General features: G+C 42.6%; 2 protein-coding genes across 5 annotated transcripts in view; one reads left to right on the top strand and one right to left on the bottom strand.

Moving 5' to 3' along the window:
• Positions 1–1,824, bottom strand: part of NEK1 (NIMA related kinase 1) — a 94,600-nt gene extending 92,776 nt beyond the window's left edge. Inside the window, exon 1 of one of the 2 annotated variants that reach the window (XM_039326473.1) lies at positions 1,716–1,824. The gene's annotated coding sequence lies outside the window, so the exon portion shown is untranslated. Of the gene's footprint in view, positions 1–1,616 lie in introns of both variants that reach the window. The other variant, XM_039326472.1, reaches the window with a different exon arrangement.
• Positions 1,825–1,970: 146 nt separating this feature from the next.
• Positions 1,971–16,730, top strand: part of CLCN3 (chloride voltage-gated channel 3) — a 68,342-nt gene continuing 53,582 nt past the window's right edge. For 2 of the 3 annotated variants that reach the window (XM_039326487.1, XM_039326490.1), the window contains exons 1-2: positions 1,971–2,129; positions 9,957–10,133. In XM_039326487.1, coding sequence (XP_039182421.1) covers positions 9,974–10,133 — 160 coding nt within the window. In that variant the 5' untranslated portion in view covers positions 1,971–2,129; positions 9,957–9,973. Of the gene's footprint in view, positions 2,130–2,195; positions 2,407–9,956; positions 10,134–16,730 lie in introns of those variants that run through there. The other variant, XM_039326488.1, reaches the window with a different exon arrangement.

The raw sequence follows: 16,730 nt of genomic DNA on the forward strand, positions 1-16,730 counted from the left end.
ACAGAAAGATGGGTCTGGCAGAAAAGAGAGAAAAAGGGCTGAGCACATGTGGGGAGTGGGTTTTTATACCCTCTGGAGCCTTTTGTTTTGAGTTGCTTTCTATTCCTGTGGCATGAACTTTGATCGGAGTCTGAGTGTGCTTTTCTGGTATTGTGATGGTGATGGGTTAGTCCTATTATGACCAAAGGTCATATCCTGCTTCCCTGGTGCTGGGGCTAATGACTCTGGTATGTAGACTTTAGGTCTTTGTCTTCTTAATCTCCTAGCTCCCTGGATTTACATCTGCATCTCTATTGAGCTGGTTTCTGCTTGGGGAAGGGAGACCTGGGGCTATTAAGAAAACTGAGCATGCTTTTCTGCCCTTTTAATATTTCCTTCTCTGGGGGCTGACTTCCCACAGTATATTTAAACAATTTTTCTTTAGCCCTGTAGCTGCTGGCCCTGATTATTTAGCCAACAGTCCTAAGTCTTGTAACCTATTTGTTACCAGATGTCCAGGAGCTTCGAGCATGGTGTTTATTAATATGGGTGATGCCCAATGCAGTACGGGTTTCTGTAAAGTATGTCTCATCATACTGTTTGAAAGATGCATTCTTTGTCTGACTCTTCTGATGAGACCTGTCCAGTATGGTTGAACTATTGGCATAGCTTTTATCCCTTCAGAGGATTCAAGGCCCACAACCACATCAAGGTTTCTGCCTCACTATGTGACTATGTTGTGGTGCCTTCAAGTCATTGTTGAGTCCTGGCAACTGCCTGGACATGTTTCTACAGTTTTCTTGACAAGATATCAGAAATGACTTACCATTGCCTTCATCCTAGAGCTGAGAGTGACTGGCCTAAGCTCACCGAGCTGGCTTTGTAGAGCTCAGTCTCTTGGTTTCTCCAGGTAGCAACCCACTAAAAAAACCCTACAGAAAACTGATTTATGATTCTTTTTCCTAGAATGACAGCGAAATATATTTTTACCTGTACATTTGGGGCCTTATCAAAGCTATCTATAGTTGTATACATAGTTTGGTTGGCTGGGATTCTGCTGCTCAAAGCATTTTCCAAAATACGCAGTTTTGCTTGGAGTGAATAGTGAACATGGTTTCCATAGGACATTTGCATCTTTTCTAATACTGCAATCCTGTTAAGCATGTCCACTAAGTTATGTTAGTTTGGCAGGTTGGGAGATAAAAATTCTAGATTATTTTCAGAAATAATTTTGAATCTTTGCTAGTGATTGTCATTTATTTGTCTGCACAATTCTGCCTTGTTTGTGAAGCATGAAGAGGTTACTAAATCTTTACTACTGAAAGTGTTAGTTATTAAATATTGATTTACATTATCTCTTAATTACTATTGTGCCATCAACATTATTTTACAAGCACTCATTCCAGCTCCTCCTCCAGCTTTTACTTTGTGAAATTCTGTCTGATCAAATTATTGGGATTGAAGCCTGTAATGTCCACATCCCAAAGATGTTACTACCGTTTGTCTTCCTTTTTTACTGAATCCCAACTGTCCATTACAAATAGAACACAGATTGATGCTAATTCAGCTGTTTGTCCTGTCTGCTTCCAGATCTAAAGGTACTGCTTTGGGGTACTCTTTTCAATCGTGTTGTTTACCTGTAAGATGTAATTGAAACTCAATAAAATAAGATCCTCCAATAGGTATCTTCCTTAAATTCGTGTACTCCAGTTGTAGTCCAGGCTATTGGCTCTTACCTGGCGGTTCAAATCTTAAGACATCTGGCGGGTATGGGACTGAGAAATCCCTCGTTGTTACTACAGTATTTCTGGGTCAGCAAGTTTACGCTGGGTACTTGACAAACCTGTTTAAGCGGATGCGCACAGTCGCAAACCAATTGGAACGAGGCTTCTTGCGGAAGGCCCATGATATAAAGTCCTTCGCTGCGCTTGCGCGCACAGAAACCTTACCTCTCCGGCAAAAAAAGGCTTCTGTTATGTGAACGCCGTCGGAAATTGATTGGTTGGTAGGATTTGATCTCGAGGAGTTTGTCCTGCCTCTACAAAGTCCCTCCCCCTTTCTCGCAGAATCCAGGTTTTTCTTCCCAGCTCAGGAGCTGGAGTATGTGTGAGACCCTCTCCGGGGATCACCAGGCGGCGCCACGCGGCCAGGTAGGGTGGATTTTAGCCTGGGCTAGATCAGGAATAGAGATAGATAGGAAACATATTTTCAGAGACGCAATCGCAGAACTAGAGTATGACAAACATTACAGCAGATATGTGTGATTGAAAGAGATGTGATCTAGCTGGAAATGTTGCCGGCATCCTTCACAAGATAGACACACTCCTCCCTCCCCCTCCCGCTGCCATTTAACTGCAAGAGAGATGGTGAAGGAAAGCCTGCCTTTTTATATATGTTGCACCTAAAACGTGGGAATGAAAAGACAAGGTGAGGCATTGTCTCAAAGGCTCTGGCTATTCCACCCTTGACTTTATAGTAGCAACAACTAAGAAAGTTGTTCTTTGTGAAATGCTGAAGCTAGTCTCATCCTAGTGTTTTCTGGATGTGTTTGGAGAAGTCCTAAGTTATTGAAAATTCTGGGAGTTACAGTCTTAGCACAATGGAAGTCTTAGGTTGTGCTGTGATTCATTTTTTTTTTTAAATGCAATATCTTACAGGGATTTTACACTGTTAATTTGGATGCTGCTTTACTTTTTATTGCTCTTTTCTCCTTTTTGGAAAAAAGAGGAACTTTATATGGTATCTTATTAGACAAAATATCCCTACTGTACAGACGAAAAAGAAAAATGGGCAGTCTTCCTGAGAGTCAATAATTTCTTCCTGTTTCCATGAATATTTTTTGGGAATCTGTCCTGTGAGAAATATCCTCATTAAATTTTGTTTGTATCTTGTGAATTGAATAATACCTGTGAAAGATTAATTTTAACTGAATTAAAGAAGACATGCATAGATAGGTGTCTCTCTAGGATGTTTTCCTACAATATTTCTTTTAAAATGTACTTGAAGCAGTGGCAACACCTTTCCTGAGAAGGCAGGAGGAGAAGGTTGTTGTGATTTTTGGGCTATCTGTTTTAACCAAAATCATTGTCTTGGTGCAACTTTGGAAGACAGGTTAAGTCTAGCCACAACATGTTTTAGAATATTGTGCATATGAAACTACTTCTGTAAAGCCATCTTTCACTAGAAAAAACTTAATCCAATTGACTGTGCTTGATTTTTTTTTGGTCTTAAATTTTGAACCTAGTTTTTAGTTGCATAATCATTGTCTTCATACTTCTCTTGCTGCCAAGATAGTTTCCTTTAGATTGCAGGATGTAGGACAGACCTATGCAGCAAGGCACTATAGTTATTATTGGAGGAGTATCAACAATACAAAAAATCCTTTTATCATGTCCTTTAACATACTAAAGATTTGGTATGCTAAATCTTAATATTCCTTGACAATGTTCCTAAATTTTATTATGAAACTTTTTTATTAAAAAGTTTGATTAAGGAGTTCAGAAGGTTGACTCAGCCTTCCATCCTTCCAAGGTCAGTAAAATAAGGATCCAGATGTTAGAGGCAATATGTTGACGGTGTAAACCACTTAAAGCAGTGGTTCTCAACCTGTGGGTCGCGACCTTTTTGGGGGTTGAACGACCGTTTCACAGGGGTCGCCTAAGACAGGGCTTCTTCTCCCCCCTGCTGCTCCCCCCACGGCGTCGCCTTCCTCCCCCCTCCTTCACAGCTCACTTGCTTGTTGAAATTGAAAACAAGCTGCTTGGCGACAGCCTGCAGGAACCTTACTGAGGGCGCGTGAAGAGTACAAGCTCAGAGCGAGGCCCCTCCCTCCCCCGGGACTCATTGTACAGGATCCGTGTTGCCCTTCCCCCCCCCTCTTCTTACTTCAGAAGCAAGCGTGAGCCTGAAGGGGGCAGAGCCATCCACTCACAGGTAGCTGTTTGAGACCGCTTGCGTTGCGGCCCTGAGAGCCAACCTCACAACCGCCCCCTTCTTTTCTCCCTTCTCTCTCTCTCTCTGTTGCGGCCTCACTCTCTTCCATTTTTTTCCTCTCCCCTCCCGTGAGCTTGCGATACCCCTCATGGCCCTCATCTTGCCTCCCGGGGCTCAAGTCTTTTCCCCCTCTCCCCGAGGTGTCTGGCTTTACGGAGGGGAAAGCAAAGCGGCCAGATGGCACGTGCCCTCCCGGAGGACTCATCCCGCGGCAGCAGGTGGGAATCGAGGCCCACATTTGTTTTGTTGATGCTGATCAGAACGGTGACTCGGCCAGCCATGGGCGGGGGGCTACTCCCTTGCTCCAGGCTCACTGAGCTCCAATACCAATCAAACATTCCAATGCCCGCACGGTGGAAAACCAATCCGGGCACCGCAGCAGAAGCCACAAGCTGTGGGGGATCCCTGCTGCCGCCAGAGCCGGCTACAACGGAGCGCCAGCCAGTTGCTTCAACCAGGCACCGGTGGCCTCAGGATACCCTGCCCATTGGTGACGTTGCCACGCTGTGTTCCATGATGCCAGGGAATCCCCGCCTCGCCGGAGCCGGCCACAATGGAGCGGCGGCCAACTGCTCTAACCAGGTGCCGGCGGGCATTCCTAGGGTGCGCCGGAGTCCCGCATGCCGCCCGGTAGGCTGCTGTCAGCTTCAAGGTCACACAGTAGCCCTCGCCACTCCCCTCCCCACCTCCAAATCGATCCCCGATCGGAGAGGGAGGGAGGAAGAGAGGGAGAGAAAGAGAGAGGGAAAGAGATTGAGAAAGAGGGGGAGGAAGAGGGAGGGGGAGAAAGAGAGAAAAAAGAGGGAGAGAGAAATAGAGAGGAAGAGAGAGAGGGAGAAAGAAATAGAAAGAGGGAGACAAAATGGAATGGAGAGAGAGGAAGAGAAAGGGAGGGAGAGAAAGAGAAAGGGAGAGAGAAATAGAAAGGAAGAGAGAAAGGGAGAGAAAGAGGGAAAGGGGGAAGGAAGAGAGATATACCGAAAGGAAGAGAAAGGGAGGGAGAGAGAAATAGACAGAGAAAGAGGGAGAAAGAAATAAAGAGGGAGAGAGAGAAAGGGAGAGAGAAAGAGGGAGAGAGAGATTAAATTAGTAACATGGTTCTTAAGTGAATCTGGTTTCCCCACTAACTTTGCTAGTCAGAAGGTTGCAAACGGTGATCACATGACCCTGGAACAATGTGACCATCATAAATATGAATCGGTTGCCAAGCATCCAAATGTAAATCACATGACCCTAGGGATGCTGCAATGGTCATAAGTGTGAAAAATGGTCATAAGTCACTTTTTTCAATGGCGTTGTATCTTTGAACAGTCACTAAGCAAACTGTTGTAAGTCAGGGACTAATTTTATGGGTTGGGGGTCACCACAACATGAGGAACTGTATTAAAGGGTCGCGGCATTAGGAAGGTTGAGAATCACTGACTTAGAGAGAGCTGTAAAGCACTATGAAGCGGTATACAAGTTTGCTATTGCTATTAAAAATCTGTAACTTTTTTTTTGTGTGCTTGTGGAATTGAATAGCTTTTAAGTTTGGTAGTTTTTAATCCAGTTTCTTCTGGAGTAAAAATTATTCAAAGTTAGGGTTAATATTACAAACAATCCAATCCTGCATTACTATGGGTACATTCTTACATAATGTGTTGCTATTAGAAATGCCAAACATGAGTTTTCAATAAGATTTTAGTATAGTTTTTTGAAGTCATATGAGACTCATGAGTTGTGATTATGTATGCATAATGTAGCTGATAGTCATTCAAGAATGAATTAAATACATTGTAAAATACAGGGATTGAATATGGAATATTACACTAATTAGTTTGGCAACACGTTTGCTATTTTTCAGTTTTCTGGATTTCTTTAAATATAATTCAAGGGTTTTTTTCAAACTCTTTTCTAGTTTTCAAAAGAACTTGATGAGGTTATGTGGGAGTCTAAGGCCAAAAAAATAAGTTCATTTGAATTAAACCAATTTTTTATCACTAGAAATATCCCTGTTGATTAGGGGTTCTGATAATTTTCATTTTCTCTGTCCTGAAAAGATTTGGAAACCTCTGGTCTGATTTGTACTTAACTGAAATATTAAAATTAAGTACACTGATCTTATTCAGGTACATCTATGCCTGAACCACTCAAATGATACTGTTGATGTGCTTTCTTGGGGCCTGGAGGGTGTATAGGTCTGGATGAGAAGGAATTGGCTTCAGTTCAACCTTGGTAAGACTAACTGTGAGCTTTAAGGCCCCTCAAAGCCAATTATTTTCTGTAATTGGTTCTGGATGGGTAACAGTCAAGCAGATGGCAGTGTGGTCAGGAGAACCTTTGCACAATTATGTCTTATGCACCAGTTACATCAATTCCTAGATTAAGAGGTACTGCTTATGGTCACTCATGCCTTAGTCCTCTTTTATTTGTATTATTGCAATGTGCTGTATGTCCTTGAAGAGCATTTTGAAGCTTCAACTGCAGCAATATGTTCAGTATTAGACTTCCATGGTATGCCCACATAACACCTGTATAGTACAGGTAGTGCTCAACTTACAATAGTTCATTTAGTGACTGTTCAAATTTACAATGCCATTGAAAAAAGTGAGTTTTTCACACAACCGTTGCAGCATCTCCATGGTAATGTGATCAAAATTCTGATGCTTGGCAAACTGGTTTATATTTATGATGGTTGCAGTGTCCCGTGGTCATGTGATCATCTTTTGCAACCTTCTGACAAGCAAAGTCAATGGGAAAGCCAGATTTACTTAACAGCCATGTTAGTAATTTAACAACTACAGTGATTCACTTAACAACTGCAGCAAGAAAGGTCATAAAATGGGGCAAAATTCACTTAACAACTGTCTCACTTAGCAACAAAAATGTTGGGCTCAATTGTGGTTATAAGTCAAGGACTACCTATACTTTTTGGAGTCTAATAAAGAATTCAGATGCTTAGGTATCCAGACATCAGAATGGCTCCTTCCTTCCTGGCTAGAAAGTCTATTAAAATATTAAAGCAGTTCCATCATGCCAGAAGGGCTGGAATGTTCTAACTAGAGCTTAATCTGCAGAGAAATAGTATTTTCATTGATAGCCCAGTGCCCACTAAGTGTGGTATTCCCAGTGTTTACTTTTTTTTCCTTACAAATTTACCCTATATTATTTATATAGTTCATTTTTGTTTTTAATTTGAATTTACGAAGATGGAGTATTGTAGACTCCTTAAAGTGGATTTTATTTACTGATATATTGATATATATTAATATATATTGATATATTGATATATTTTCTAGTTTTGAATGCCTAGGAAAGGTATTGTAAATATTCAGTTGAGATTCTATCACTGTACATTGAATTGCTATCCAAATTTGATTCTGTGTTTCATAGATAGTGACCACTGGTGCTTTAGTTTGTAACTCTTAAAGATTATAGCTCATTGTGGTGGGGAAAAAATTAGACTGAATGTGCTTGGTTATGTGCTAATTGGGCTGTGTAGTGCTACTGAATTATTTTCAAAGAAGTACTTCTAAATGTGTGGAAATGTGAATAGAATATAATAAAAATAGAAATAGAGCTGGAAGGGACCTTGGAGGTCTTCTAGTCCAGCCCCCTGCTCAAGCAGGAGAACCTATACCATCTCAGACAGGTGATTGTCCAGTCTCTTCTTGAAAATTTCCAGTGATGGAACGCCCATGATTTCTGGGGGTAAGCTGTTCCACTGGTTGTTTGTCCTCACTGTCAGGAAGTTTCTCCTTAATCCAGGTTGCTTCTCTCTTTCAGTTTCCAACCATTGTTTCTCCTCTGATGTTCTGGTGAACAACCTGACCCCCTCTGCCTTATGGCAGCCCCTCAAATACTGGAATACTGCTATCATATCTCCCCTATTTCTTCTTTTGTTTAGACTAGCCAAACTTGATTATGATTAATTCAAGTAGCTATGATTGTTTCTTGGATTATGCTGCTGTCTGCACAACTGACCTCATGGACTCTGTTCTATTAGCAAATGACTGGACAAAGATTTCATTATAGATCAGTGGTTCTCAACCTTTCTAATGCCGCGACCCCATAATACAGTTCCCCATGTTGTGGTGACCCCCAACCACTTATACATCACCGGGTGCCAGGGGCATGGCCAAAGAAAAGGGGGAAAAAATGGCGGACAGCCTTGTTTGGCGACCCCCATGAAATGGTCGTTCGACCCCAAATGGGGTCCCGACCCACAGGTTGAGAACCACTGTTATAGATAATACAAAGAAAATATTGTTGCAGTGTGAGGCTGCTAGGAAAAGAGAATGTTCTATGTTGAATATTATTAGATAAAGAACTGAAAATAAAAGTTCCAATAATACAATTTCAAAGCAGTTTCTTAAAAAATGCACTTTAATGCGATGAATTACAAAATAGAATTAAATTCAGTGGCAGTCTGTATATCTTTAAATTAATTACTTCTAGACAAACCGAGTAAAATCATATTGATTCCAAGATTGCATGAATTCCACTTTATGCATTATACATCACTATAGCATGTTAAATTTAAAAACAGTAGGCACAATTTTTGAAAAATAAATAATATTTAATATTGGCTGAGATTCAGGGACCATTTTCCGTGTTCTGAGCATAAAGATTTCACCAATTTCCCTCCCTGTGTTAAGAGAGCTTGCTTGAGCCAATGAGATATAAAGTTGTGAACAAAACTGTTTCTGCTTGCTGAAGGTTGAATGTCTTATGCTTATTATGCTTTACTGAATTAAGGCAATGGTGCAGAAAACTATAGATAATCATGACCACAATGGAGCCCAAAATTTCTTTTGCTAAGCAAGACAATTAAGTGTGCCCATTTTATGATCTTTATTGCCACAGGTGTTAAGCAAATCACTGCAGTTAAGTGAATCATTCAGTTGTTAAGTGAATCTGGCTTCCTCTGTTGACTTTGATTGTCATTAGCCAACTGGGGAGGTTGCAAATGGTGATTACATGACCCTGGGACAGTGCAGCTGTCAGAAATGTATGCCAGTTGTCAAGTGTCTGAATTTTGATTCCATAACCATTGAGATGCTGCAACATTCGTAAATGTGAAAAATGGTCATAAGTCACTTTTTGCAATGCCATTTTAATTTTGAATGGTCACTAAATGAATTATTGTAAGTCAAGGACTACCTGTATTGAAACTCAGGTGCTATAATTATGAAGATTTTCTGATAGGAAATTGTGAATTAGTCAAATCACTATTAGATACAAAATATACCCTCAGATTATTAGCAGAAACATTTGTTCTCATCACACTTATACTTTCCATTTTTCTTTCTTATACTTATTCAGTGCCCCTTTTTTCCATTGCTCAAAAGAAACACCTTTTCTACATGCCCTATATTTTATATGTTTATATTTTTTTTTCTTTCTGTCCTTCCATTAAGAAATCTTTCCTTCAGTCATCATTTTTGGAAATGTAGTATTTTCTTAAGTGCACATTTAATAATTTCTGTAGATTTCAAAAATGTTTTTGGCAGTGAAAATTATTTTTGAAATTTTGTAGTTTTTGTAGTATAAGTAATACATTAGTGCCAGAAGTATTCAAAATATAAAAGTCAAAATTTCATAAAAAATCTTAAATCTGCCTTTAAATAATTTTCAGCATCTGCTACTGCATGAATAATACTCTCTATTAACAATAAAGGAGAATATTTGTAGCTCAGGGTTGACATAGGAGGTCCTCTGAGTGTGGTTGTGTTCTATCAGATGTTTTATTGCCCAGACTAGGTAACATCACCAGTACTAGTGGACTAGCACACGACTAGCACTGTGATGTTACCTAGTTTGGGTAATGAAATGTCTGCAGGAAAATAACCAAGCTCAAAGAGCATCAAGAACCCCTCACTCTTTGTTAATTATAACTTCACTGAGGTATTCCAGTTATAACATGTATATTACTTCAAAAATTCTTTTTGTTTTTCCTTTTTAAAAAGAAGTGCACATCTAATTATTTCTGTCTTCTTTTTTAGCTTACAAAGGAAGCTAAATGGAGTCTGAACAACTGTTCCATAGAGGTTACTATAGAAATAGTTACAACAGCATAACTAGTGCTAGTAGTGATGAAGAATTGCTAGATGGAACTGGTGTCATCATGGATTTCCAGACCTCTGAGGATGACAATTTATTAGATGGTGACATATGTATTGGTGAGTCTGTATATTACTGCTGTTTATGTTCTTTAATTAATTTATTTTATTTATATCCTCTAATACAGTGGTCCCCAATCTTTCTGATTCCATGGACCTGCTGGTGCCGATGCGGTGTGGGGATAGTTTCATGCGTGCAACCTAGCTCCTGTGCATTTGCCTGCCATTTGCACAGCCTGTTTCCCAACACGCATGCTCCTATTCTAACAGAAAAAGTGTAGTTTTGTGACATTATTAATCTGGCACTGTGGTATAGCTTTTTTAGAGACAGTACAGGTAGTACTTGAGTTACAAGTGTAATGGAGCCTGCCCATTCCACTTGTAACTCGAAAACTCGGAGTGAATCTCATACCTCGAACAAGATCATTTCCTTGCTCATTAAGACATACATGGCTCATTAAGTGAACATGAGGTATCTCAGGTGGGGATGGCCATGGAGGACCTAGTCATGGTACAGGTCCCCAACCCACTAAGATACCTCATATTTCCCATTCCCTTCCTGCCGCACCAGACTCATCTTGAAAAGATCCGTCTCCTCTCTGCTGCAGTTCCTGCTGCCGCCCAGATCTGAGGCTGGGAGATGCATCCATCGCCCTCCAGTGGCCCAATGTGGGCGCCGGAGGCCTTCTCCAGGCCGCTACCACCCAGATCTGAGGCCGGGAGATGCTTCCGTGGCCCTCTGGCAGCGGCCTGGAAAAGGCCTCCAGTGCCCAGATTGGGCCGCCAGAGGGCTGCAGAAGCATCCCCTGGCTTTAGATCCAGGTGGCAGTGGCCTGGAAAAGGCCTCTGACGTCCCAGTCCAGCCTCTGGAGGCACGTGGAAGTGTCGCCCGGCTTTGGTTCTGTTTTCTGTTGCAAAGAACAGAGGCCTAAAGTACCATGAAATCACGAGAGATCAGTAGCGTGAGATCTCGCCCACTGATCTCACGTGATCTTGTGTTATTTTAGGCCTCCGTTCTCTACAAATGCACCGAAGGCCTGGAGCAGCCAAGAAAGCGAAGGATCTCGATCTTCGCAGGGTGAGTATTGAAGGCCTGCTGCCTAGGAGACCCAGGGCGAGGGTGGGGAGGGAGGGAATAACCAGGGTGAATGTTGCAGAGCCTCAGCGGTCGCTCGTAAGGCCAAATGACTGCCATGGTGCTCCAATATTCGTAATTTCAGGACTTGCTCGTAAGCATTAGGGGGTGCTTATCGCATAACTTCAAATGAGTATTAAGTGAACGCTCGTAACTCGGGGATTACCTGTAGTGCATTCAGAATAGAAATTGATTTTTTTATATAAATGTAATATAAAATGAAACAAATAACTCTACTGATATGACATGTGACTTGTATTTGGAGCTACAGCTTGAGCCCATGAATCCTAATGTCCCTTTCATTTCCTGGTTCTGATTTCTACAGTTTTAGATATAACCTCTAAATTGGGAAAATGATGATTAGTGCAAATCATTGTTTGTGTACAATTAGAATTGAAAACATAAGCTGAATTAGGTCTTTGATTTGGATTTAGAGGCAAATTATGAGCTGTGAGAACTATAATTGCTAAATTCAGACATCACAACTGTAGATAACAAAAAACTCAGAAGAATCTGGAAATGGAATGGAAGTAATGCAAAGCAGGAACTTAAGCTTCACTTTGAGAGCATAACTTACTGGTACTGCAATGTGAGATAAAATGACTAGTTAATTGGTAAATGCTTACTAGTTGCTCATGTGCAGTAGTATAAAGAAGTAAGCATTGGTGTTTCCAACCACAGCAAACTAAAGAAATGACTATCCTTTGTTATACATTTCATTTTGAATTAAACCAGCTTACTGGAAATAGCATTCTTTTACTGTGAGAATATATACCTAATAATTGCCAGACTTAGCTATTTTAAATCCAACCTATGTTATTATTAGTGGTGCATTATCATAGTGCATTCTGTGCTTCACAGTGTTATTGTTAATTGAAACTAGACCTATGACCTATTGAGTCATCGTCTGAGAAATATTTCCTTACAGATTCCTCTGCCTTCAAATCTTGATAATACTATACAGTGGATTCCACCAATTAGTCAGCCCTATATCACAGATTTGTGAAGGCAGTAATTGCCTTGGCAAAAGACATATACTTCGAGGATTTAGAAGAGAGTACATCCTAGATTGGAACAAAGAGACTGAAGGACACTACCAGATACTCCTACAGAGCAGTGATCCGGAGATTGCCGATGATCTCTTATACAGCTTGGATGCAACTCGATGTAAGAAGTGGAAACAATATACAGAATCACTAAATTTCAACAAATCCAGCAGGAAAGCTTGGAGCCTTTTAAGGAAATTGGGTGGAGTTAGACAATCCACACAAACATCCAATGTAATTCCTGACCAAATAGTTTCTCATTGTATCTCTCTCCAAAGCTCCCAAGAGTGAAAGAATATTCCACTATCATCAAGAAAGCACTTTAAGCCTTTTGGCGGTCAGGCTGAATGCTTTCTGAGTATTCTTGTCCCTTCTCTGTAAAGGAAATTGACATTGCCATTGGTACTCTGGAATGTGGTAAAACATGGCATTCATCCAGAATTCCTGATAAACCCCAGGAGGTTCATGCAGAATTGGATTGGTAAATTCCTCTTAGACACAGTTTCCAATGGCTCCCTCCTACCAGAAATCCAAAAAGTTAAAATAATATCACTTCTAAAACCTGGCAAATCACAAGACAGAGTTGAAAGCTACCGTTCAATCGCCCTGCTACAAATTCCTGGAAAGATTAAATATAAACAGGATAGGTCCCATAATAGAGGAACATCTGTCCTTGGAATAAGCCAGCTTCTGACAAGACAGGAGCTGTGTAGACTGGGTGCTAAGCCTAGCAGGCTATATTGAAGGTTTCAATGAGGCTTCAAAACCATAGCTATGCTCATAGACTTAACTGCGGCATACAACACAGTTTGGAAGGACAGGTTGTTATACAAACTGCCATATTCAGTTTGTATAACAACCTGTATTTCACAATCTGAAATACATCTTTCCCTTTCCTGGTTGTTTTCAGTTCTTCACAAAACAGGAAATCTTCCTTTACACTTCCATCATTTACATACCTTACCAAGGCAATGAGTTGACTGCAGTTGGACACATCAGTTGATTCGTTCAACTGAAAAGAGATCTTCAAGGGACTGGATTTTATATTTGAGATTACTTGATCCAAAATATCTTCATTCAAATCGCCAATTTGGCTGTGAATGACATTGTTTGATAGCGGCATTAATCCAAGCTTCTTCCCCGCTTCTTGGCCCAGAATAATTGTTACCACACGGTTTGATAAGCTCTTGCGCAACTGTATGTGGCTTCTTGGACTTGGCTACTTTATATGCCACTTGGTATGAAACTAACGGTAGTGGTTTGTCAAAGAAACGAAACCTAACTTTGGAAGGGTTCCTCCAGAATCGAAATGTGCTCTTTTAATTTTCAGTGACCCATATCATGTCCAGAAACATGTGGTCCACCATGCTTGTTGTTGAAGTGCTCTTTCAGTTTAGATGGCTTCAGATTTCCGTTAGAAAATACAGCATTACAAAACATGCTCTGGGGTTTTTGCAAATCCTTCTTTCCTGTACAAGTGAAACTGAAGCACACATAGTCATTATTCCATTTCCTCTTCTTTGACATAATCAATTAATAATTGATTGGATCGAGCAATTTAATTGCAATCAATTATTGACAATCCTTGCATGGGTGCCCATGTTGAAGGGACACCATGTGCACCACGGCCCACATGCAAGTGCTACAGTGATTGGGTTATATGGGCGGTTGAAGGAACAAAAAGGATGGTCGATCCTAGGAGGGAAAGGGGGAAATTCTCTCCCCCCAGTTTTTTTTTACAGATTTACGCCCCTGGTATCTACTGAGTGCTGACATAAATCAAGCGTTTGTGAAAGGCTGCGTGTTTGCACTTCTTCTAGATCAGGTCTAGAAGGGATCTTTCTGGGTTGGCCCTGTGGGAAAGGGAGGGACAGGCACCTTTATGCGCACATGTACAAATGTGGCTGCATGTGCATGAATGGGGCTCTGAGCATGCGCGCTCTGCAAATGGGGCTGTGAGTGGCTCACCTCACGCCGGCATGAAGCTTGCAGCTCGGCTAGTGCCGGCGCAAGAGAAAGGGGTGAGGTGCGAGGCTTGCAGCTCGGCTAGCGATGGTGCAAGGGCGCAAGGCTCGCAACTCGACTAACGCCTGCGAGAGGCCCACAGCTCAGCTAGTGCTGGCACAAGGGCAGAGGGTGAAGCACAAGGCTCGCAGCTTGGCTAGCACTGGTGAGAGGCTCACAGCTCAGCTAGCATCGGCAAGAGGGTCATGGCTCAGCACCAGCGCGAAGCTCGGCTAGCCCTGGCACAAGGGCAGGGGGTGAGCGCGCATATGCGCATATGTACTGGCCGGCCACTCACGTGGCCCACGGCCCAGTGGCCAAGAGGCCACAGCCCACATTGTTCTGTTTGAAATAACGGCAACAAATTATATTTTTACATTGTCATTTTGAAACTTCTAAACCCAAGGTTTTGTACCCCCTGGAATATCGTCTCACACCCCCAAGGGATGCGAGCACCCCTAGTTGGGAACCTCTGACCTAGAGAATATGGCAGCAGAAATCAATGTTAAGAACAACATACTCCAGAAATTATGTGGAGCTGAATGAGGAGGTTCAGCTGCCACCCTCAGGTCATCAGCACTAGGGTTGGTCTACTCCATAGCAGAATACTGTGCCCCTATATGGCTCAATAGCTGCCACACTAGTTAGGTAGATGCCATACTGAGCAATACCAGGAGGATTATATGTGGATGTATTAAAACTACTCCGACTTGCTGGCTTCCTGAGTCATATAGCACTGCCAGCTTTACAAAGGCAAGATGCACTAGTGAGAGAATACAGAAAAATTATGAACATCTCACTCTTACTGGCACATGCTGACCTTCCTCATTTATCAACTGGAAGACTCTAATCCAGGAAATCCGCACTAACACTTGCAGAACATCTGCCCAACAGCTTTAACATCGATTCCCAATGGAAAGCCAAATGGGTTGCTGAATGTCCAGATTTAGGAAGTTATATAAATGACCCCACAAAAACAGTGCCAGTCTTTGAACTACTATGTCAGCAACGGACAGCCCTGAATATGATTCACATCTCATACGCCATCTGCATAGTATGCTCCCCTCGGTGTAACTGGGGTCCCATGTCAAACTGGATCACATCTTGACCGGCTGTAAGTTGAGGGCATATACCAGTCCAATATCTGATTTTTTTAAATGTAAACGATGCTGCGCTTCAGTGGTTAAATGGCCTAGACCAAGGGTCAGCAACCCACGGCTCCAGAGCCACGTGCAGCTCTTTCATCCCTCTGCTGTGGCTCCCAGTCCTCCGTCACCTAAAAAAAAAATTTAATCAATCAATTTCAACTTCTCATGGAAAAAAAAGATCTTGCAAAGTTGGAATTGATTGATTGAACTTTTTTTTTAGCCCCACAAACAAAAGAAGTTTGTGGGCAGTCCCACAAACCTGCTCCGTCTCTGACCTGGGCCAATTCACCCCTCCTTAGGCATCCTGGTGGCCCTCGGCTCCCCAGGGATCACCATATTGATGCCGAACTTAGAGCGGACACCTGATCGGCATAGCCTACTGCAGCCCAGAACTCATGAGCTCAAGCGATCCAGAGTAGCTGGATTAGGGCTTATGCCACTGCGCTTGGCTACAAACAAAAGAAGTTTGTGGGCAGTCCAACAAACTCAAACTTCTTTTTGTGAGACTGCACACAGCGGCAGAGGAAGTGATGAAGGACTGGAAAGAAGGTGCCGCATGGGTCCGATCGGGGGCGCAGGGGGTGTTCTGCCAAGCATCTTGTATAGAGCTGGAGAAACAGGCTGGATGGGGAGAGCTGCCAATACCACTGCCATGATGCTTAGCAGATCCCCCCCAAGCAGCCATGATCCCCACAGCCAGCCAGCTATGATTGCCCGACCTACCCCTTGCCTGGCCAGCCAGCTGGCACAAAGCCTCACAGCTCTTCTCCTCATTCTCCTCCCCACTCTGCTCCATCCAAGTTGAAGAAAGTGGAGACACAGCAGTGGGATTGCTCTCAGTAAGGTGGATGCACAAGAGCAAGCAGCTCACCCGGCTGTTATTGTTTGAGAGCAATCCCACTGCTGCGCCTCTGCTTTCAAGTCGGATAGAGCCAAGGAGTTGCTGATGGTCTCTGGAGTGGGGAGGATGAGCTTTGCTGTTGGGCCATGCCTAGGCTAAGCCCTGCTGCTGCCTCCTAAACTCCACCTTCGCCGCTGGAGAAATCTGTGACGGCAGAGCGCTCCTCTCGGGGGAGGTAGAGGGAAAAAGCAGCGGCAGGGCACTCAGCATGAGGGGGCAGGAGAGAAAAGCGGTGGCAGGGTGGTCTGCATGGGGGAGATAGGGAGAAAATCTGCGGCGGGGGAGGTAGGGTGAGAAAACAGCAGCAGTGGGGTGCTCTGCACAAGGGAGGTAGAGAAAAGTGACAAGGTGTTCCATGCAGGGGAGGTAGGGGGAGAAACAGTGGCAGGGTGCTCAGCGTGGGGGAGGTAGGGAAAAGTGGCG

This window comes from Crotalus tigris, unplaced genomic scaffold (genome assembly GCF_016545835.1).
Source record: "Crotalus tigris isolate CLP2741 ecotype Arizona unplaced genomic scaffold, ASM1654583v1 scf7180000024341.3516292, whole genome shotgun sequence".
NCBI lineage: Eukaryota > Metazoa > Chordata > Lepidosauria > Squamata > Viperidae > Crotalus > Crotalus tigris.